Source organism: Schistocerca piceifrons, chromosome 11 (assembly GCF_021461385.2).
Source record: "Schistocerca piceifrons isolate TAMUIC-IGC-003096 chromosome 11, iqSchPice1.1, whole genome shotgun sequence".
NCBI classification, from domain to species: domain Eukaryota; kingdom Metazoa; phylum Arthropoda; class Insecta; order Orthoptera; family Acrididae; genus Schistocerca; species Schistocerca piceifrons.
The window spans coordinates 56,503,111-56,527,009 of NC_060148.1; the positions used below are offsets into that span (position 1 = coordinate 56,503,111).

The 23,899-nt window shown below is 41.6% G+C and overlaps 1 protein-coding gene across 1 annotated transcript in view; it reads right to left on the reverse strand.

Moving 5' to 3' along the window:
• Positions 1 to 18,707, reverse strand: part of LOC124719677 (zinc finger protein 222-like) — a 70,164-nt gene extending 51,457 nt beyond the window's left edge. The window contains exons 1-2 of the mRNA XM_047244887.1: positions 18,494 to 18,707; positions 17,847 to 18,261 (exon numbers count right to left, since the gene is read on the reverse strand). Of these exons, the coding sequence (XP_047100843.1) occupies positions 17,847 to 18,261; positions 18,494 to 18,707 (629 nt within the window). The remainder of the gene's footprint in view (positions 1 to 17,846; positions 18,262 to 18,493) is intronic.
• Between the last annotated feature and the right edge of the window lie 5,192 nt (positions 18,708 to 23,899).

The following is a 23,899-nucleotide window of genomic DNA, read 5'->3' on the forward strand; positions in this document are numbered from 1 at the left end:
AATGTATCAAGACAGAAACTGAAGTAGCAGTTGAGATTGTTTGGAAAAGACTCAGTATCAGGGGTGAGCATAAAATAAATTTATTCTTTTATCACCGACCAACCTCATCACTTGATGTAACCAAAAACTTTAAAGATAACTTTTTCCCCAAGCACACTGTAATCATTGGTGGAGACTTTAATCGTCCAACAATTAATTGGGAAAATTATGTTTTGTTAGTGGCGAGTGTGATACGACATCCTGTGAAATATTTCTGAATGTATTCTCTGACAGCTACCTCGAACAGATAGTTAGGAACCCCACTCATGAAGGAAATATATTGGCTCTAATGGAAACAAACAGACCTGACCTCTTTCAGGATATCCACAACACATCATGACGCAGTTGTAGCAACAATGATTACTAAAGTACAAATAACAACTAAAGCAAACAAAAAGATTATATATATACACACACACACACACACACACACACACACACACACACACACACACACACACACACACACACACACACACTACATAAAACAGTAGTGTCATATCTCAATGACGAACTTAAAATTTTTGGCACAGGGCAGGAACATTTAGTTATGGCTCAAGTTTAAAAGAATAACTGACCATGCACTGGATAGACATGCCCATTAGAGCAGCTCATAATGGGAGGAACCCTCCATGCTATGCAGTCGCTGTAAAGAAATTTCTAATGAAATAGACTAATGCATAATAGGTGTAAAACAAAGCTTAGAGCTATGAATAGAGAGCTGCCCAATGAAATGCATTTGGCTGCCAAGACAACAATGTGTGAGAGTGTTGGTGTCAGTGGTGTTGAGGAACAGCTGAAATCATTCAAATTGAGCAAAACTTCAGTGCCTGATGGAATTCCTGTCAGATTCTATACTGAATTTGCATCCAAGTTAGCTCCTCTCTAGCTACAATCTTTCACAGATCTCTCAAACAAAAAAACCATGTCCTGTTCTTGGAACAAAAAACACAGGTCACACTTATCTACGAGACAGGTAGTAAAAGTGACCCACAAAACTGCTGTCCAGTATCCTTGACATTGATTTGCTGTAGAATCTTAGAACATATTCTGAGCTGAAACGTAATGAGTTACCTCAAACAGAATGACCTCCTCAATGCCAAACAGCGTGGATTCGAAAATATTGATCATGTGAAACCCACTTGCACTTTTCTCACTTCATGTACTGAAAGCTTTGAGTACAGGCAGTGAGATACAGTATTTCTTTATTTCTGAAAAGTATTTCACTCAGTATCACAGCCACACTTATTGTCAAAAGTACGATCATAATAATAATGTCGTGTGACGAGGGCCTCCCGTCGGGTAGACCGTTCGCCTGGTGCAAGTCTTTTGATTTGACACCGCTTCGGTGACTTGTGCATCAATGGGGATGAAAATGATGATGATTAGGACAACACAACACCCAGTACCTGAGCGGAAAAAATCTCTGACCCAGTTGGGAATTGAACCCGGGCACTTAGTATTGACATTCTGTCACACTTACCACACAGCTACCAGGGGTGGACAGTACGATCATATGAAGTATCAATCAAAGTATGTGACTGGATTGAGGACTGCAGCATGTTATCTTGCATGGAGAGTTACCATCTGAGGTAGAAATAACTTCAGATGTGTCCCAGGGAAGTGTGTTGGGACCTTTGCTGTCATGTTGTATATTAATGACCATGTGGACAATATTAATAGTAACCTCAGACTTGTTAATGCAATTATTTACAATAAAGTACTCTTTGAAAGAACCTGAATAAACATTCAGTCAGATCTTGATAAGGTTTCAAAGTGGTGCAATTTGCTTTAAGTGTTCATAAATGTAACACTGTGCACTTACAAAATGAGAAAATATAGTATCCTATGACTGTAATATCAATGAGTCACAGTTTGGATCAGCCAACTCACAAATGCCTGGGTGTAACACTTTGTACAGACATGAAATGGAATGTCACACTGGCTCGGTCATGGGTAAAGCAGTTGGTAGACTTAGGTTTGTTGGTAGAATACTGGGGAAATGCAATCTGTCTACAAAGGAGATTGCTTACACATCACTTCTGCATCCAGTTCTAGAATACTGCCCACACCAAATTGGACAAACAGGGGATATTGAACATCTACAGAGAATGGCAGCACAAATGGTCATGGATTTGTTTGATCCATGGGAGTGTGTCATAGAGATACCGAAGGAACTGAACTGAGAGACTCTTGACAATACACAAACTATCCCTAGGAAGTCTGTTAACAAAGCTTTATTAAATGATGATGCTAGCAATAAACTACAAATCCCTATGTATCACTCACCTAGGGATCATGAGAATAAAGTTAGAATAATCACTGTATACACAGAAGCATTCAAACAACCCTCCTTTCCACATTCCATGTGTGAATGGAATGGGAAGGAAGTCTAATAACTGGTACAGTGGGATGTACCCTATGTCATACACTTCACAGGTGTTTGCAGAGTATAGATGTAGACGTTGAAGTGGATTGCATAAAAAGTAAGTAAAATACAGAATACAACAAAACAGGAAAGTAATAGGGCATATGAATTCTTTTTAGTGGGACACTAAGATTTCCAACAATAAGAAAAGATTGGGTAAGCTACTGTTTGAATCGGTCCTATGCTATGGATCAGAACTATGGATTTTAAATTCTGACTTCAAAGGAAGACAACTGTGAAAATGTATTATTTACAATGGAGTGCCATGACAACATTATGTATTGAGAGCTAATTTGAAGACAAATGAAACAGTGAGACGAAGTGTTGGTATGAACATAGTTCTGTTGTAATACCAGATCATCAGAAGCCAAAGTAAAATTTTTGATGGAAACCAGCTAGCAGATGGGACATGCGGCAGACCATGTTGTTCTTGGTATGACAGTATCAATGAAGAGTACTGCAATGCATTTAAGAAGGATGCCCTGAATAGAGAGGGTAGTTAACTGATTAAAAAGAATAGTAAAATTTTGTTGTTATTAGATCTTTGTATTAATTTAAGCTGAATAATAATAATAAAAATAATAACCAGCTTATTTCATGAATGGAAATTCAATATTAAGATTTTCAAATGGACAATCCAAACAATGTTCAAATGCTTCTGTTTACTACACAAAACATCCACCAACAAAAAGTATGTTTTGGTATGTTTGGCAATGTACATAGCCTTCAACAAATATAATATCTAAACACATCTTGAAAATGCATAGAAAATGTTCACTGCAACAACTAGTGGCACGTAATGTGAGAAGATTTCTGGTGGCCTTTCAATAGTTACAAGATTCAGTTCCAAGCTTAACCAATGTCTAAATGAAATGGTGTTCTAGAACTTTAGAATTTTCAATCAGTTTGAAAAGACTGATAATTTAACCTATAAAATTGTAATTTTTTACAAATATTTACTAGCAAATATTGATGAACCTGTCAGTGCCAGCTATGTAGACAGACGCACGACATTACCCAAATGATGGGGATGACCCCAGATCAGAAACTCCATTGGCATAAAACATGCACCACAGTAAGAATGGGTTATTCTCAATCTCCCATTTGTTCATTTCACCAACTTGCACAAAAAGTGATCTCACGAACAATCTAAAACCTAGGCTATGATACACATCAGCCTGTCAACAAGTTTCAACAATAGAAAAATGAAATAAATAATTTGTTCTGTGCCTTTTTGGGTGGCTATGATGTTATATGACAAACAACCATTACAGTAAATGTCAATGTCCAGTATCTGTACATTTTAATCATCTTATTACTTTGTTGTGTTAGATTATATTCCTATAAATCCCACAGAGTCAGTTTAAGAGCACAGTTGTGATACTGTTGGTCAAATTAATTCCAAGCTGATCAATTATTTTGTACAGACTAACTATATATGTGCAAATGCTGCACTAATGATATCGCAATGCTTCTGCAACTGGGTCCATGAGGGATGCCAAAGCAAACCCATTTGGTCATCTAAGTTTCTGTTCGATATAAGTATAACAGATCAGAATAACCTCACAACAAGGAAACATACAATGAATACAAATGGGCAGGGTACTGAGAATTTCTGCACATTTATTGAACATTAAATTCAAACACTCCCCTCTGTCATTATGTTTACCACAAACCATACTTTACTGCAGTGTTTCAAGTGTCATATTTAACATTATCAGATTACTGGACTTTTTTATTATTAGACTGAATTGTGACAGGACACATCCCATAATGCATACAAACATTAAGGAAACAATGATAAATACAAGAATGCCACTTACCATGGAGCCTGATGCATTAGCTGCCTCATCTGTTCCATCTGTCTTTATACCCATAGCTGTGTCCTGGTCCATGACTGCGGTTCTACACCTCTGAAAAACAAGCACTCAGAAAATGTCAAACCCACTTGCTACTGTTTCTGTGAAGCACAGCTCAAAGGCAACATTTTCGGTCCCTACTGCCTGCATCAAATGAGCCACTACATAGGAGATAAATCTGACACTGGCTGCCAAACACAATGGCCAATAGCAGTAACTGATTTACAATTCTCAGGTTATGAATAATGAGAACATATAATCCTAAAATTACATGTAACAGAAAAAAATCAATATCAACTTTATACCACTGGTATGTGGTATAGTATTCTATTGTGGAAACTATGGCAGACATGTGTACTTTTTCTCATGAATACTAAATTCAACATTATGAACCATCAAGGCAAATTGAATATTAAAATAAATTCACTAAATAAAGCCACTTACTATAGTTGAACTTAATTTTTCGATTGAAGTAGAGGTTAAAATGGGGCTTTCAGTCTTCTGCCACAGCAATGCTTGTGGATTTATTTTAAAGATATCATATGTATATTGTACCTCAAGAGTTATGTCATTTATATTAATAAAGACAACAACTGAATCAAATTTGTACTGATCTTACTCATATATGTTGCATTTGATATCTGTAATTTGTTCATTATATTGTGATAGATAAAATGAAAATCCACCCATACAGACTGTTCATCACTCAGTGGACCATATTTTTTGCACATAATTTAGTATGCATTTTTGACATAAATGTTCCTTTGAGAGTGTCTTCGTCTACATTTACTCACTGTTGGATACATAGTTTAGAGCAACTTCAGTTATGATGGAATCTTTATGCATTCACTAAGGAAAGTGAATCCACAGTAAAATAATTGATTCTTGAGTATCATCAAGATTTAGTATTATTTAGTTTTCTGTGACGAAGTGATTTACTAAAATGACATTCTAACAGTGCACGTGAGGAATGATCTGTTTAGTTCCGATACAGTGGAATGTTTCCTATTGATGAAAATTACACTTGTCCTGACTGAATAACATTTTCTCATCTTTCAAGAAAAGTGTTCCACTGTTTCTAAACAAAAATATATTAAAAAGCGCAGTTTACTACGAACTGCTGCTGCGACGAATTTGGTAAATTAGAGAGCAGAAAGAAGTACACGAATACTCAAAGCACATTGAAAATCTACATAAAATGCAACATAATGAATACTTTCCTTAGCATTTAATTCCTTTCCAACATATCGTATAACTGAAATGATGGAATAACCGTGGGCACTCGTATCGGAAGTATTAAGCACTACTATACACCTGCTCTCTTTATAACACACAGCAGCGACGCATCAGGTCACAAGAAACACTTATATTTCCTGGTCGCTCTGCGCTAATATTCCTTACATCACATGTGGTGTGCGAGACAGTACAATCAGACTACGTATAGTGACTTGGGGAACTTTAATGTGCCCCTGTTCTCGCCAGTCACGAAGCATTTAACTCAGACTTTCACATTGGCTGGATATCACAGAACAGAGAACTGCTCCAGCAACTTCAAATAACGCACCACAATATCAGGCGTTGGTTTACGAAGTCACGGAAAAGACATGTAACGATTCAATCAGACACGATAAAACAGAACGCACTTGAAAAAAACGCTAATCATACACGTCCACCTGACAGTTTTCGTAATTGAGGAACAGTATAGACACATTACATTCACTAAAAAACTTGTTTAAAAATTGTTTACCTATCGTCCGCAATGTCATTGAAAACAACCCAATTGTATACTTGTGAAAACAAAACTTGAAACAATTACATACTAAATTTGCACGCCGTCCGACACCATAATCAAACGTGCTAAAGATGATACAATCAAAGGAAATTAAATACGGAATAAAATCACGTACAGCTCTGCCCAGTAACACTGAACCGGTACAACTGTGTCACGAAAAGTCACTGGTCCCCCAGCATCAGAATATATTAGTAAACTGTTTCAAAGGTTCAAATCAGCTGTAACAATAATAAAAATGAGTTGATAATTCTATAACAAATATTCATGTTGGTAATCCCCACTCGCATACTACCTGGAGAACGTAATTATACGAATATCTGCAAAAACACAAGGCGACAACTTTTTGCTCCAACAACCGAACTGTCACATCGCAGGGCTGGGACTCGCCTGTGTGAGGCTCCGCGCCAGTATCTGACGCTGATTGGCTAACGCTCATGACGTCATATAAAGGATAACGAGTGCAGAGCCAAAGCCGTCTGTCGACGTTGGGACGTAACTTGTCTTTTAGCGCAAGTGATGTCACACACTTGTAGGGACAGTCACTTGTAGGTGGATTTCAGGATGTGTACTGTGCAGTGCAATGTGTGCAATAATGAATTTATGCAGCGATTTTGTATGCGCACTTGAGGAATGTGATGATGTTTGGTTTGTGGGGCGCTCAATTGCGCGGTCATCAGAGCCCGTACAAACTTCCAATTTTTACACAGTCCAATTTTTACAAAATCCAAACTAGTCACGGTCACGAATGATGATAATGATGAGGACAACACAAACACCCAGTTCCCGGGCTGAGAAAAATCCCCAACCCAGACAGGAATCGAACCAGGGACCTCCTGATCCAGAGGCAGCAAAGCAGAACACTTTTTTTTACCTCATTTTGTTCGTTATTCGTCGTTGCATTTGTTCGAGGCGGACCCACTGCAGTTCATCACTGATCCAGTTACTCAGTTTTTTTGTTTTTTTATTATTATTATTATTACAGAGGGCAGTTAGCTCTGACCGAACACGCTGAGCTACCGTGCCTGCTCCACTAGACCACGAGCTGCGGTCTTGAGGAATGTGCATAAAGTACAGCGCAATGTGGAAGGTAAAATTAAGCGCTCCAAAAACAACTGTAGATTTTGGAATACCGTAATTTCAGATTACATGTGTAAGAAGAGCATGTTCACGTAATCTTCAGAGAAACGATTGTAATCCAGTCATTGGACAGTAAGTAATTCATATAATTATTAGTTTATGATACACATGTTTTTAAGGTAGTCTTATTTGTCCCATCAACTGACATAGAGCAGTAATAAGTATCGTAGTACATTTATTTAGTTTCATCCTTTGTTATTTTGCAGTTTTAGACTGAGAATTTATTTCACTGCATGCACAAAGATTTTTCTTTCTATTAACTGCCTATTTTCTAACGAATCTGCTTCGATTCTCGTTAAGACTGTTTATTTAAAACAGACTACAAGTGCGTAAGATTTACAAAAACGTGATTCCTCACAGATACACCGTTACAAACATCTACATCCATACTCCGCAAGCCACGTGACTGTGTGGCGGAGGGTACCTTGAGTACCTCTATCGGTTCTCCCTTCTATTCCAGTCTCGTATTGTTCGTGGAAAGAAGGATTGTCGGTATGCCTCTGTGTGGGCTCTAATCTCTCTGATTTTATCCTCATGGTCTCTTCGCGAGATATACGTAGGAGGGAGCAATATACTGCTTCACTCCTCGGTGAAGATATGTTCTCGAAACTTTAACAAAAGCCCGTGCCGAGCTACTACTGAGCGTCTCTCCTGCAGAGTCTTCCACTGGAGTTTATCATCTCCGTAACGCTTTCGCGATTACTAAATGATCCTGTAACGAATCGCGCTGCTGTCCGTTGGATCTTCTCTATCTCTTCTGTCAACCCTATCTGGTACGGATCCCACACTGCTTAGCAGTATTCAAGCAGTGGGTGAACAAGCGTACTGTAACCTACTTCCTTTGTTTTCGGATTGTATTTCCTTAGGATTCTTCCAATGAATCTCAGTCTTGCATCTGCTTTACCGACGATCAACTTTATATGATCATTCCATTTTAAATCAATCCTAATGCGTACTCCCAGATGATTTATGGATTAACTGCTTCCAGTTGCTGACCTGCTATATTGTAGCTAAATGATAAGGGATCTTTCTTTCTATGTATTCGCAGCACATTACACTTGTCTACATTGAGGTTCAATTGGCATTCCCTGCACCATGCGTCAATTCGTTGCAAACCCTCCTGCATTTCAGTACAATTTTCCATTGTTACAACCTCTCGATATACTACAGTGAACTTCCGATGTTATCCATGAGGTCATTTATGTATATTGTGAATAGCAACGATGCTACGACACTCCCCTGCGGCACACCTGAAATCACTCTTACTTCGGAAGACTTCTCTGCATTGAGAATGACATGTTGCGTTCTGTTATCTAGGAACTCTTCAATCTAATCACACAATTGGTCTGATAGTCCATATGCTCTTACTTTGTTCATTAAACGACAGTGGGGAACTGTATCGAACGCCTTGCGGAAGTCAAAAAACACGGCATCTATCTGGGAACCCGTGTCTATGGCCCTCTGAGTCTCGTGGACGAATAGCGCGAGCTGGGTTTCACACGATCGTCTTTTTCGAAACCCGTGCTGATTTCTACAGCGTAAATTTCTAGTCTCCAGAAAAGTCATTATATTCGAACATAATACGTGTTCCAAAATTCTACAACTGATAGACGTTAGAGATATAGGTCTATAGTTCTGCACATCTGTTCGACGTCCCTTCTTGAAATCTGGGATGACCTGTGCCCTTTTCCAATCCTTTGGAACGCTACGCTCTTCTAGAGACCTACGGTACACCGCTGCAAGAAGGGGGGCAAGTTCCTTGGCGTACTCTGTGTAAAATCGAACTGGTATCCCATCAGGTCCAGCGGCCTTTCCTCTTTTGCGCGATTTTAATTGTTTCTCTATCCCATACAATATGTTCGGTAGTGGTGGGCAGGAAATCGCATATATGTTACAAGTCACAGTGATTGAGAAGTCACTGATATCACAATAACAACTTTACAGAATCTAACTGCGATTTCAGTCATAATAAGCAGTCGGAAGTAGCATTCCACACTCAACGCCGTGTGCCATCTCTTGGCCGAATTTAGTACTTCGTTATAAGAGTCTTGGGTCTCACGAGATCAATGTACTGTGTGTGCCTACTGTATGACAACATGCACTTTCAGCATCAGTTATGGTTGGTCAAACACAGCTGTGACTCCGAATATTATATCAATAAGAAGCAACATTGCCTTTTTCTCCTGAAAATATCATTTAGAGACAAGTAACCTAAAAAGAGTGATTGATTCTGCTTCCAATATGACAGTTGTGGTTTATACCCCAGATGCCTACAGGACTTAACAATGTGAACACAGCAGAACTCAGACATCTGTATAAGTGCAATGAAATGAAAACAATATTATTGATTCATATGAATGCCTCACTTTTGTTCCGACACAGTTCAAAAATGGTTCAAATGGCTCTGAGCACTATGGGACTTAACATCTATGGTCATCAGTCCCCTAGAACTTAGAACTACTTAAACCTAACTAACCTAAGGACAGCACACAACACCCAGCCATCACGAGGCAGAGAAAATCCCTGACCCCGCCGGGAATCGAACCCGGGAACCTGGGCGTGGGAAGCGAGAACGCTACCGCACGACCACGAGATGCTGGCTCCGACACAGTTCTGGAGAAAAATATTACGCCTGGTGTTCTATATGGTAACTGCACACCCAAGAACTTTTTTCTGACATTACTATCACCTACACAAGTAAGCATTTCCTGTGTTACCTTCTGGTACTGCATTTAAACTATTCCTTATTTAACTGGAAGACCTGTACTTCCCACTTTCATATCAAAAGCCTCAAAACGCATACTCTAGATCTAAGGTTATGCTACAGGTCAGTGTCACCACACCAAGATTGCGGGGAAAGCGGTCACTCATTCCACACACTTCTTTCACAATTATAGCACTTTTAAGCTGCATGTCCTCTAAGAGTTTGTGGCGTCCCTGCCGTAAAGCGCAATATCTTTGGTCTCAATCATCTTTGATTTACCTTTGTCTATGCCCACTTTCCGCGCAATGTTTGTACTGTCATGTTGTATTCGCTTTCTTCTGTGCTAAAATAAATGTATATTCCACATCTAAAGTTTTTTATTACTGCGGTATGATACATAGTAGCCACAGTGGTGACCCTGACATCATCGTCGTGTGTTCGCTAATTATTTTAAGCCCCTTTCCATCATTAACTGACTTCCTGTGCCAGCCCACATTGTCTTCGGAACAATGGATCTATCAGTGTCTTTCTGTGCTAGTGCCTCGCACCCTATTAACTGTGCTTGCATATTTACAAGTGTACATAATGAACGTTTGGTTAAAAGTGAACAGTCACCTATGCCCAGCCATTCCAGTGGCCACTTAACCGCAACCGGCTCAACATGGCCACCACCAAGTGCAACTACAGAGCAACGGCTACTACGTTGACAGTGCACGCCACCTAGTGGCATTGTGAATGATGACCCATTGAAGGATGTTGTGGTTCACCCCTCAGCTACGTAGTCTCCTTCGGTTTAGTTTGACGTGCCTACGAAGTTTGAGAACTGTAATTTGAACAATCCAATGTACGGGGTCACACATTCTTATATGCCTAACATCACAAAAAAAAACCGCGTGCTGCATCGGCGACACCGCTCGCCTCGACCGCGACGGTTTCCATGACCATCATGCCCAGTTACTGGATCAGCCTCCCCCCTCCCCCCACCCCCCGTGGCAGCACGACAACCGCCTTCCACCTGCTGCTGCAATGGCACTGGCTGTTATACCCACACCGCATTTGCCATCGGGCCTGCAGTTGGGACACATCATGTCATCGGTTGCACCTGCTCACTCCATATCATGTGCTGCCTGCGCCCCCCCCCTTCCCCCACAGACCTCAGGCGAAACACCATTCACCACTACTGCACGTTCAGTGTCAGGGTCTTCCTGTACCGCACACACAGATCTTTGCCTACGAGTGCTGCATCAGCATGTGTAACCCATCAGGTTTCCTAATCTGCCTGCTTTGCAAAAGGAGAACCCTAAGACTTGGTTCACATTGGTCAATAACCTACTGGTTATCCACGGGATTTCAGATGACAACGCACATTTTGTCTGCCTGGTGAGCCACCTCCATGCTCATCCAGACCTCATCAGTGATCTGTTCCTCTCACCGCCCACCTTGCCCAAGTATTTAAAGGCAAAAACTTTGCTCATCAAACGCCTTTCTCGTCCACCAGCAGAGGCTACCCACCACATCTTTCATGATGGGCACCTCTACAACCGCACACTTTCGCAGATTTAGCGGCACCTTCGTGCATTAATTGATGATCAAGCACTACCAGCTGCCGCACTTTAGTCTCTGTAGATGCTCAAACTGACCTTGGACCAACAACTCCACCTGCTTTCTCATGTCGTCAACCCTCTAAGCATGGCCTACTGGGCTTACGTTATTACTCGTCACCGATACCACCTGTCACAGATGACATGCCCGTCGCCATCAATTGGCATGCCCGCACCTTCGGTTCTTCACTCTGCCGGCAGGGGCAAGAGTGCTCACCTTGGCACATCAGCGGCCTGTCAGGAGCTGCCATCTAGCGGCCTCAGGAGGTACTGCCTACGGCCTCCTGACAGAAGCCGACCCCACCCGAGCAGCAGCCCAAGTGGTCTCAAGCAACGACGCAGTCAGCTGTGTCCCCCTCCCACTCCACACCACCTCGCCTCCAAGCTTAGTCACCATGCTGGTACTATGCCACTTACAGGGACACCGGTCGCAACTGCCACGTGCCTTGCTCTCATACCCAAACAATTCCGGCAGACACGTTTAAATGCCACATCCTGCGATGATTCTTCATGGCACCTACTGTCCAATGTTGCACCACTTGCTCCAGTGACGCAACGCCACTATGTCACAGACTTGTCATGAGGCACTCGCGTTCTCGTCGCCATGGCGCCGACGTCAGTGTCATCCTGGCCAAGCACGCAGGCAACATGCTTTCTCCTGCTAACCTTGCTTTAATCGCTGCAAATCAGTCCCCTATCATGGTCCTTGAGTCCATCAAGATGTCATTTCGCTTACTACCCGTCGCAACCTTCACTTGGGCTTTCCACGCCACTGACATTGATGAACCTGTGATCAAGTTGGACTTCATACACCATCACAAACTTTTGCCAGACCTTCATGCCGCCACATATCTGGTTCTAATATTCCATGCTCGGAGGAGTTCAGCATGACTCTGCTCTCCACTTCCTTTCTATGCTTCCCACATGTTCATCTCTGCTCGAGCATATTACTGCATGACAAGCTCCGCTCACATGAGGCCTTAAGCCTGTGCTGAATTATCACACGAATGGAGTACGATTTGCAGCCTGTCTGCAGAGCTGCAACGTATGGAACCATCACCTGCAACTACTGCGCCTTTGCACTACATCACTCCTGTGTCGAGTTGCCCTTCGCCGACCACTGTGTCCACATCGTCACAGGCAGATCTATAGGATGTTCTCGCTTTGTGGGATTCCTCTTATCGTGTGGCTGCCACACCACGTCCCCTGTTGCCGTCTGCTGCTGATGTCCCACCAATGCAGTTTGGTCCGGCAAGGTCAGTGAACTGTCGTCACACCACCTCCCTCTCGCCCTCCCTGCCTGCCTCCCTTTGCTGGTGTTGGCCATCAGAAATGGCACTTGTCACAGAATCCGCACCATGGACGGTCCACCTGTACATTATAAAGCAAGACATCTTAACACTTCCAAACTTCTGCACACAAGAGAAATCGTTCAGTATTTATTGGCTTCTGGCGTGCTCCAACCATCAGACAGCAACTGGTCTTCACCTGTCCACCTTGTTCCTAAGAAGGACAGCTCCTTAAGCATGTATGGGGACTACAGGTCCTTTAATGCTCAGACAATAATCGATAACTATCCCATTCCTTATATCCAGAATTTCACACTATTACTGCATGGCTCGAAGCTCTTCTCTGTCTTGGATTGTTCGTAGGTGTATTACCCAATTCCTATGCACCCACCGGATATTCTGAAGATGGCCATCATTACACCCTTCGGCATTTTTAATACTGTTACATGCCTTATGGCTTGAAAAGAGTGGCACAGACGTGGCAACCATTCATTGATTCCATTTTACTAGCTCTACCTTTAGCTTTTGCTTATTTGGATGCCATTCTGATTTTTTCCTCCTCTGCCGAGGAGCTCCAGTTTCACCTTGATGCAGTTCATTTGGCTCTCGCGGCCAATGGTGTGATCAACCACGATAAATCTCAACGCTGTTCTACATCAGTTATATTCCTAGGCTATACTGTCTTGGCCTATGGCCTGTGACCAAGGGATTCTTGTGTCATAACCATTCTCGAACTGCCTCTTCCTGAAGATTATGTTCAACTTTGTCATTTTCTGGGTATGGTAAACTTTTATTGACGCTATATCCCTCGGGCTGCCTCCGTCCAATCAGCCCTTACTGATGGCCTCTCCAGTAGAAATACCATGGCGAAACGAAAGTTGGACTGGACCAAACCCATCGACATTTGATAATCTTAAAACTGCCATCACTCTCGCCCACCCCGATCCTGAGGCCCGTGTTTCTTTTACAACTGACACAAGCAAGTAAGCTGGGGGCACTGTTTTACAACAGCACACCACCGACTCCACCCAGCCGCTCAGTTTCTTTTGAAAAAACTAACATGGAGTGTAGTGTAAGTGGTCTGCTTTCAACTGCGAAATTCTCACTGTTCATAAGGCAATCAAACACTTCTGGAGCGTCCTTGAGGGGTGCCCTTTCACAATCTACTCGGATCACAAGCCTCTCATGGACGCAATATGCAACCCGGCGAAGGACCTACCACCACAACGTTTCTGGTACATGGGGTATATTTGCCAACATTCCTCAGATGCTTGCTATATCCGCAGTGCAGAAAATGTTGTAGCTATCTATCTCGTATCTCGGTGCTTAATGCACCCTTGAATTTAGATGACCTCGCCCGACTCCAGACCGAAGACATCGACACAACAAGTCTTCGCTTGCTATCCATCCTCTTGTCCTACATGGGTCGCTGACCCCAGTCCTTTGCGGCGTTTCTACGGGCTACCCCCACTGCTTGGTACTGTCTGCTCTTCAGCGCAGGATCTTCAACACTTTACAAAACTTGGCCCACCCTGGAACGCAGGCCATGATGAGACTAGTCACTCAACACTTCACCTTGCCCAGCATGCGACATGATTTCCACACTTGGACCCACGTGAATGTCCCATGCCAACGTAGTAAAGCGAGCAGACATGCACAGTCTCCTTTAGGCAAGTTCGACTTCCCAAGGGGTCACCTTCGGCATGTCCACATTGACATGGTTGGTCCGCTCCCCCATCCGACAAATACATATTATCTATGATCGACCACATAACGCAATGGGTCAAGGCTGTACCTCTCATCGACATAACAGCAGAGACCATAGCTCTCACTTTCTTATCCACATGGGTTGCGAGGTTTGGCTGCCCTCTCTCACTCACTACTGATCAGTGATGACAATTCGAGTCCATGATTTTTGCTCGACTGTGCAGTGTAGCAAAATTCTACACTACAGCCTATCACCTGCAGGCAAACGACCTTGTTGAGCGATGGCCCCGAACTCTAAAAGCCACAATCATGTGCCATGGTTGGTTATGGTCTGAGGCCCTCCCTTGGGTCTTACTCGGCATCCATTCCGCTCACAAGGAGGACCTGAATGCATCGCTCGCAGAGATCCTATACGGAGAGGTCCTCCTCCTGCCAGTGGAATTCGTCGAAGACGCACCGCCAGTTGACACCATCGACCTTCTGGCACTTATGGAATGGGTGCATGCACAAGTCATTCACCTACGACCACCCCCAAGTCGCCCTTATACCACTCCGCTGGTGTTCATCCACAAGGACCTGGCATAATGTGAATTCGTGATGCTGCGCAACGACTCCGTGCGCGTGGCTTTGCAACCACCTTACTCAGTGCTGCATCGCGTCTTACGTCGTGGAGTGAATACCATCGTATTATATCTCAATGGACAACCTCAAACAGTATCTGTTAACCGCTTAAAACCGGCATGGGCCCTCTCTCAACAGCATTCCGACGCTTCCGATCTGCCTGCCATCGCCGCCGCCACGCCTGCTGACGACGTCTACGTGACCTCGTGCGACGTTCCGCTGCCTATGGAGGAGTCCGACACACGTGACCCTGTCGGCTCGGTTTCCAAGGCGCCTACTTCCCACACTGGACGCAGCTTTCAACCGCTGCTCTGACACAAAGATTTTGGGTTCGAGTGAGAAAGCTTCCTTCTGCAGTGCTCCGCACTAGCGGGGGGTGGGGGGGGGGGAGGATAGGGGGGGGGGGGGTCGGCCTCTGTGGCGCCTCTCGGGTGAAGCACCATATCTTTGGACTCGATCATCTTTGATTCATCTTTGTCTATGCCCACTTGGCCCACAACGTTTGTACTGCCATGTTGTATTCGCTTTCTTCTGTACTCCATCTTCAGGCCACGAGTGGCCTACCGGTACCATCCGACCGCCGTGTCATCCTCAGAGGAGGATGTGGATAGGAGGGGCATGGGGTCCGCACACCGCTCTCCCGGTTGTTATGATGGTATTCTTGAGCGAAGCTGCTACTATTCCGTCGAGTAGCTCCTCAATTGGCATCATGAGTCTGAGTGCACCCCGAAAAATAGCAACAGCACATGGCAGCCTGGATGGTCACCCATCCAAGTGCCAACCATGCCCGACAGCGCTTAACTTCGATGATCTCAAGGGAACTGGTGTATCCACTGCAGCAAGGATTCGCTTTCTTCTGTGCTAAAATAAATGTATATTGGATATCTTAAGTGTGTTATTAACGCCCTATGACACATAATAGCCAGACGTTGTCTTGAATCTTCATGATTCTCTCTCAAGAGTCTTGATGTGGATAGACACATACAGCAACCAGTAATCAGAGTCAGAACTGCGTCTGCAAAATCACAAAGATTATTAAACATTTTTGCTGTCACTAGTAACAAGCAATGTAACTGACAGAGTAGTATTGCTGATATTTGCTGTAATGAAAGCCACTCAATGGGGGATGTTTCACATTTGCAAGAATGATTTCACTTAAGTAATTAAGTTCATCGAAACACTAACCTCTCATCTAACAAAGGCAGTCTAAAGTTGCAGTGGCAATTTCTCCAGATCTGTTGACAACGATATTTTGAATTATGGCTATACTGAGTGATTGAAACGTAGTTCAGGTACCTGTGAACATAATAATACATTAGAATTCGTTTTCTAAACATGAAATATTAAGGTACTGTATGGCTACTATTATTACACTATTAACATTGTCACAATTGTTTCTTTAATATAAAATTAAAAGCAACGAAAGAACAAATATAAAACATGAACAGTTTTCTTGAGATGCAATTTTCTGTGTGGAAAAGTGTAACTTTTTCATACGGTGATAAATCGCAGGAGTCACAGAAATCGCTGAAGTTGTAGAAATAGCTGTGGTAGAGTGAAGAGAGTTACAAGACCTGCTTTCATTAACTGCGACTCTTTTAACTGCGACAAATCACAGTTAAGAATAACAGATGCTGAAAAGTAGCATTCACAGAAATCACTGATACCGGAAAATCACAGTTTAGCCCATGTTCAGTTTTATGACAAGGACGAACACCCTCGGTTCTACTGTCCAAAGATTCAATTGTACACATATGACGCAGAGATTAGAATCCATTTCATTTTTCTTTTAATATTGACACTTCTTCCAAAGAAAAATAAAAGGTGAGTACTGAATTCCATATGGATTTAATCTTCTGCACTCCAGTCCTTTCACACAGCATCTAGAGTCGAACCCTTTCCAGTGCCTTGTTAGCAGATCAGCTAACTGGTTGATCCCATCAATGTGTTCTAATTCAAGATCCCCATTCAAGAATCTTTCCCTGACAGAGAAGTGACAGACTTCTATATACTTTGATTTTCGATGATATGTTGGTTTTTTGGCTAGTTTTACTGTACTAGCATTGTTAAATACAGTGTAGGAGGTTTCACTTATTTGAAAATTCCAACCAGTTCTTACAACAAAATTTTTACCAGATTAGTTGCTTTGCTGCTTCACTGACTGAAATTATTTTTGCTTCCATAGTCGATGTTGCCAATGTATTTTGTAATTGACTGGTGCATGATACAGCTCCATGACTGATAGTTGCAGTAACAACTGTCGCTGAACGTCTCGTGTCCTTTTCACCAGCATAATCAGCATCACTGTAGACTTTCAACCTCTCTTTTTTGTCGTACTTAATTCCATAGTCCACTGTATTCTTCAAGTACCTAAAAACTCGTTTTACTTGTTTCCAGTCTTGAACTGTAGGATCTTCCATCGCTCTAGCTGTTTTGTTCATTGCAAAAAATGTCTGGATGAGAGACTGGAGTCAATTACATCAAACAACCCACTGCCTGTCAATATGGAAATCTGACAGTGATCTTCTCTTTGACATTATTTTCTTCACATCCAATTGGAGTAGAAACTCCATTAGACTCAGCCATACCAAACTTTTTCAGAATTTCATTTGTGTAGTCTCCTGGGTTCACTGCTAATGACCCATCTTCATTTTGCTGCATCTTCATACCCAAAGAGGTTGTTGAGAGACCCTCTAGTTGTATGAAACTCCAGCTTCAGCACTTTCATAAACTCTTCAATATCTGCTCTGTTGCTGCCTACAACTAAATCATCATAGGCACAGATTGCAACATGTAGACAGTTCTTGTTGCTCTGATGGTAGAAGAGACATGGATTAGGATCACTGTTTTTAAATCCAGACTTCATCATGAAGTCTAGGAAACGTTTCTTCCAATTACATGTTGGCTGTTTGAGACCATGCAGACTTTTCTTCAGCAAACAAACACGCCCAGTACCATCTTCAAAACGTTCAGCTTGTTCCACGTATACATCTTCTTCACGTACCCCATCTAGAAAAGCTGTTTTGACATTAAACTGGTCAAGCTCCAATTTCTCTGCAGCAGCCACTGCCAAAAGAGTTCGAACTGTATCACAAAGCACGACAGAGCTGAATGTTTCTTCATAGTCAGTTTCTTGTCTTTGTACATGACCTTTGGCCAAAAGTCGATCTTGAAGCGAACTTTCTCATTTTCTTCCGTAAGACTCGTCGATTTTGCAAAATCCGTACACCACTTGGACACTCAACTAATATACAAGAATTATTCTCTTTCAGGGAATTTAATCCTTCGTGAATGGTCTCTAGTCACTGATTTTCACTGTTAGACTGCAAAGCTTCTGCACATGAGCTTGTATCCTTGTCCCTGATGATAGGAATAACAGCCATGTACACATAATCTTCACTGGTCATCCACTCTGGTTTCTTCTTCTTGCGTTTGCTTCTTCGTCTCTCACTCAAAACTTTGCTTCCTCCAGAACTTGATACCATATCCAAACCTTCTTTCTTCTTATTACTTCCTCCAGAACTTGACATTGTTGCAAGTCTTCATCCACTTCACTCTTCCAACAACATGTTGGCTGTTTGAGACCATGCAGACTTTTCTTCAGCAAACAAACACGCCCAGTACCATCTTCAAAACGTTCAGCTCGTTCCACATATACATCTTCTTCACGTACCCCTTCTGTCATTTACACACATCACCAGATGTCCAAACACAGCTTTGTCGTCAAATTTTCAACGAAAATTCTTTTTAGGCTGAATCTGTTGAACAGTGTCTTCACGAGTAACTTCAACAGCGTCAACAAATTCAGAAGCACTGGTACGCAGATTGCATACAACTACAGGTCTGAATTTTACGTCATGACTTAGTACAACTTTTCTTTGAGATGGAATCCAGACCCTCAAGCCACCACTGTCATTTACACACATCACCAGATGTCCAAACACAGCTTTGTCGTCAAATTTTCAACGAAAATTCTTATTCACTTGCACATAACATTCTGTTCCAAAGATTCTCATAGAAAGACGTGGGAAGCGAAGGGGTATAAGTGACATTTTCGAAACAAAAAGAGTTAAGTGCAGAAATGGGTTCCTAATATATGTAAAATTATGGTGGCCAAGAGGTACAAGTGTATCTCTGTCTGGTGCTGCAATCTGGCGGCAGAAAATTTAACAACTTGCAGAATCGGGTGTATTGTTTGGCGGCCAAGGGATATAAGTGAAGCGGCAATAATGGTGGTGCATGTGTGTGAATGCAGTGCTACTGTTCCGAAGTGAAGTTCGTTGTTTCATTGCATATAGGTGATAAAACAAACTATATTTAATGTCTTTCTTCAATAAATACGAATATTAATATTATTTTTATTGTAAATTGGACATAAAAAACGAAAGAGTACAGTAACTATGACATCTCCAGAAGGGGACTTTTCTGATAGCTCCGAAGGGGCTATATACGTATATTTTATATTTAAAGTGAAAAGCTGTTGATATTATTGGCTAAAATGACTTTTTTTTTTGCTACACACCAGACAGATGATGATGACATTTGGTATGAACCAGAGGTAGATAGTGTAGATACTGACTCCAGGGAGAACTCTAGTGATGAAGGTAATTTTCTATAATTGATGCAATATGAGCAGTAAACTAAGTTACGATTTGTAAAAATTTTCCTGGCAGGGTAGATCCTCTCTTCTGATCGGTAGTTCTCGGTGGAAGTCAGAGTGCATTGTGCTGTTTTCTGCTTCCAGTAAGCAACTGATTATAAGTGCTACGAAAGATTTGTTCATTAATTTCACATTCATTAACACTACTCAGACCTACATTACTTTGACAGTAAATATCTGTATCATATTATGCTTTCATGAAGCATTGTTACATTCGTGCATCGTTAATTTCTACCATAGTGAATAATTAATGTGAAGTTAACAAAACTACATAGAATTGTCTCCCCTCATCTTTCCTCACCCCACAGCCATGGTGGTGCATTTTCTTGTTCACATTTTCGCCCTGCTGCCCAGAAAAGTTTTACGAGCTGTGTATTTACCATTAATTAACAAATAATGAGAAATCAAAACAACTTTGATTACCTGAAATTGTAAAACTAACCACGTTAACGTACTGCTCTATGCTTCTTCATTTCAGGCGAAAATAAGGGGTCTGAGGAAAGTGAGATAAACAGTGAAGGGCACAAAGCTTCTGAGAGAATAAAGCATGTGGGGAGAAAAAAAATACGAAGGACTCATTTATGGAAAAGAGTAGTATCATCTACGAAACGTAATGAAGGCAAAGAATATGTGGATCACAAAGGAAAGTTGCACAAAGAAAGAAAGGTAAGAGTGTACAGTCACAACGGTCGATTCAAGTGCAATCAAAACATCAGTCAACGAACAATACAGGAAGTATTTAATGAATATTGGAGTCTTGGTAAGTGGGACTTCTTATACTCTTCTGTTACTGTCAGTGAGCCAAATAAAAGGAAAGGAACTGCTACAAAAAGAAAATCTATTAGTTGCCAATATTCTCCCCAGGGCAAAGGTTTTTGCAAAAAGTTCTTTTTGAGGACCCTAGATGTGTCTAACAAGAGAGTAACAAACGTGGTACAAAAGAAAACCACTTCAACTACAAATATTTCACCTAAGGGCAAGTGAGGCCATAAAACCCCTGGAAATAAGATTGATGAAGCTGAAGTAGGTCAAAAGTTTTCCAAAGTACAGTACTTCTACATCTACATCTACATTTATACTCCGCAAGCCACCCAACGATGTGTGGCGGAGGGCACTTTACGTGCCACTGTCATTACCTCCCTTTCCTGTTCCAGTCGCGTATGGTTCGCGGGAAGAACGACTGTCTGAAAGCCTCCGTGCGCGTTCTAACCTCTCTAATTTTACATTCGTGATCTCCTCGGGAGGTATAAGTAGGGGGAAGCAATATATTCGATACCTCATCCAGAAACGCACCCTCTCGAAACCTGGCGAGCAAGCTACACCGCGATGCAGAGCGCCTCTCTTGCTGAGTCTGCCACTTGAGTTTATTAAACATCTCCATAACGCTATCACGGTTACCAAATAACCCTGTGACGAAACACGCCGCTCTTCTTTGGATCTTCTCTATCTCCTCCGTCAACCCGATCTAGTACAGATACCACACTGATGAGCAAAACTCAAGTATAGGTCGAACGAGTGTTTTGTAAGCCACCTCCTTTGTTGACGGACTACATTTTCTAAGGACTCTCCCAATGAATCTGAACCTGGTACCCGCCTTACCAACAATTGATTTTATATGATCATTCCACTTCAAATCGCTCCGTACGCATACTCCCAGATATTTTACAGAAGTAACTGCTACCAGTGTTTGTTCTGTTATCATATAATCATACAATAAAGTATCCTTCTTTCTATGTATTCGCAATACATTACATTTGTCTATGTTAAGGGTCAGTTGCCACTCCCTGCACCAAGTGCCTATCCGCTGCAGATCTTCCTGCATTTCGCTACAGTTTTCTAATGCTGCAACTTCTCTGTATACTACAGCATCATCCGCGAAAAGCCGCATGGAACTTCCGACACTATCTACTAGGTCATTTATATATATTGTGAAAAGCAATGGTCCCATAACACTCCCCTGCGGCACGCCAGAGGTTACTTTAACGACTGTAGACGTCTCTCCATTGATAACAACATGCTGTGTTCTTTTTGCTAAAAACTCTTCAATCCAGCCACACAGCTGGTCTGATATACCGTAGGTTCTTACTTTGTTCATCAGGCGACAGTGCGGAACTGTATCGAACGCCTTCTGGAAGTCAAGAAAAGTAGTATCTACCTGGTAGCCTGTATCTAATATTTTCTGGGTCTCATGAACAAATAAAGCGAGTTGGGTCTCACACGACCGCTGTTTCCGGAATCCGTGTTGATTCCTACAAAGTAGATTCTGGGTTTCCAAAAACGACATGATACTTGAGCAAAAAACATGTTCTAAAATTCTACAACAGTAGCTACTATTCATGCCAAAAAGCACCTAACAAGAAGTATCTGGCAGGAAACCTCAACCTCAAGTAAATTATCAGCTTTATAAGGAGTTTTGTGAAGAAAAGGAAACACAGCCAGTACGCGAAAGCTTTTACCGCCATGTTTTTAACACATGCTTTAATTTTAGCTTCCACAGGCCATATACAGACACATGCGCTATGTGTCACAAGCTGCAAATACCATTGACCATTGTATGCTTGACAAAAAACATGGTGCTCTTGTTGAAAAGGAACTCCAGCTACGGAAAGCAGAAAGTGCTCGGAAACAAGTGGTGGATGCAAAAAATTTGGTTGCTAAAGAAGCTCGGCATGTGGCTGTATGTTTTGACTTACAGAAAATGCTCCCAACACCAGTTCTGAAATGTCACAAGCTTATTACTCTCGACAATTGTGGACTTATAATTTATGTGTACATGATTTGGGCACAGGAAAAGCCTTCATGTTTATGTGGCACAAGGGTCAAGCTTCACGAAGATGTCAAGAGATACTGTCTTGCCTACTGAAATTTATTAACAGTTTGCCACCAACCATCACGCATCTCATTGCATTTACTGACAATGGAGGAGGACAAAACAAAAGTCACTACATAGTGAAATTTTGGCTTACAGAGTCAACAACACTCAAATTCAGACAGTTGACCATAAGTTTCTATTTTTTGGCCATTCGTTTAATCATTGTGACAGAAACTTTGAAATTATTGAGCGCAGTAGAAAAATTTCACAAAGGGATATTTACATTCCTCAAGACTGCATTGGTGTAAAGGCGTCAAGACGTTTTGAGGTACTGAAAATGGGTGACAAGGATTTTGTCACACTAGATGTGATTGAATCGTTTTTTCTAAAATCTGTAAAGGGAATTCAAAAAATGCAGTGGTTGCACTTCAAAAAAGATGAACCGTGGACATTGTTTTACAAATGTACCTTCAATGAAGATTTTGAATTCTACACCTACAATATGACAGCTAAAATCATTGGAAGACATGTTCAGATACTCCCAAGACTAACTCACAGAACAATTCCGCCAAAAATTAAGGAAAAGAAGTACAAAGACTTACTGAACCTTCTACCATTTGTACCTCCTGTGCATCTCAGTTTTTACACAGAACTCAGTTCTGCAGTCCATCCATAAGAGGAAAGAAATCGTTTAATCCTGCAGAGGAAAACCACAAGAGAAATTAGTAAGTGTCCGCCCTTGTTAGCAGCATGTGCAGCACACCATCAAGAACAGTCGATAACAGAGTGTGATAACTTGGAAAGTGAAAATGACAATACTTTTGACAGTGATTCAGACTAAGAATGCAATAATAGAAGAAAATTATTATAGTTGTTTCCATTACTTTCCTTAATTTTTTTGAAATCAAAAGGAAAGATTAGGCATTTTCAGTTTTTCTATAATTTGCAAAGAAACTTTTTTCTAGACTTTTTCAACATTAATTATTACTGTATTTAATGTGCATTGTGTATTATGATCCATAATATACTAATTTGAAAATTCTTTTAATATTTCTTTGAGATCATACCTTTCTAACTCTCACTTGGAAGCCAAGGGGTACAAGTGACATCTGTCCTCAAATTATCAATGACAATTGCTAAATTACTAATTTTTTTGCTGTATAAATATGAGGGAGATAAACAAAACTAAAATGATATGCAATAATGTTTTCTATATTTATGTCCTGGAATTAACTATTCAACTTATACTT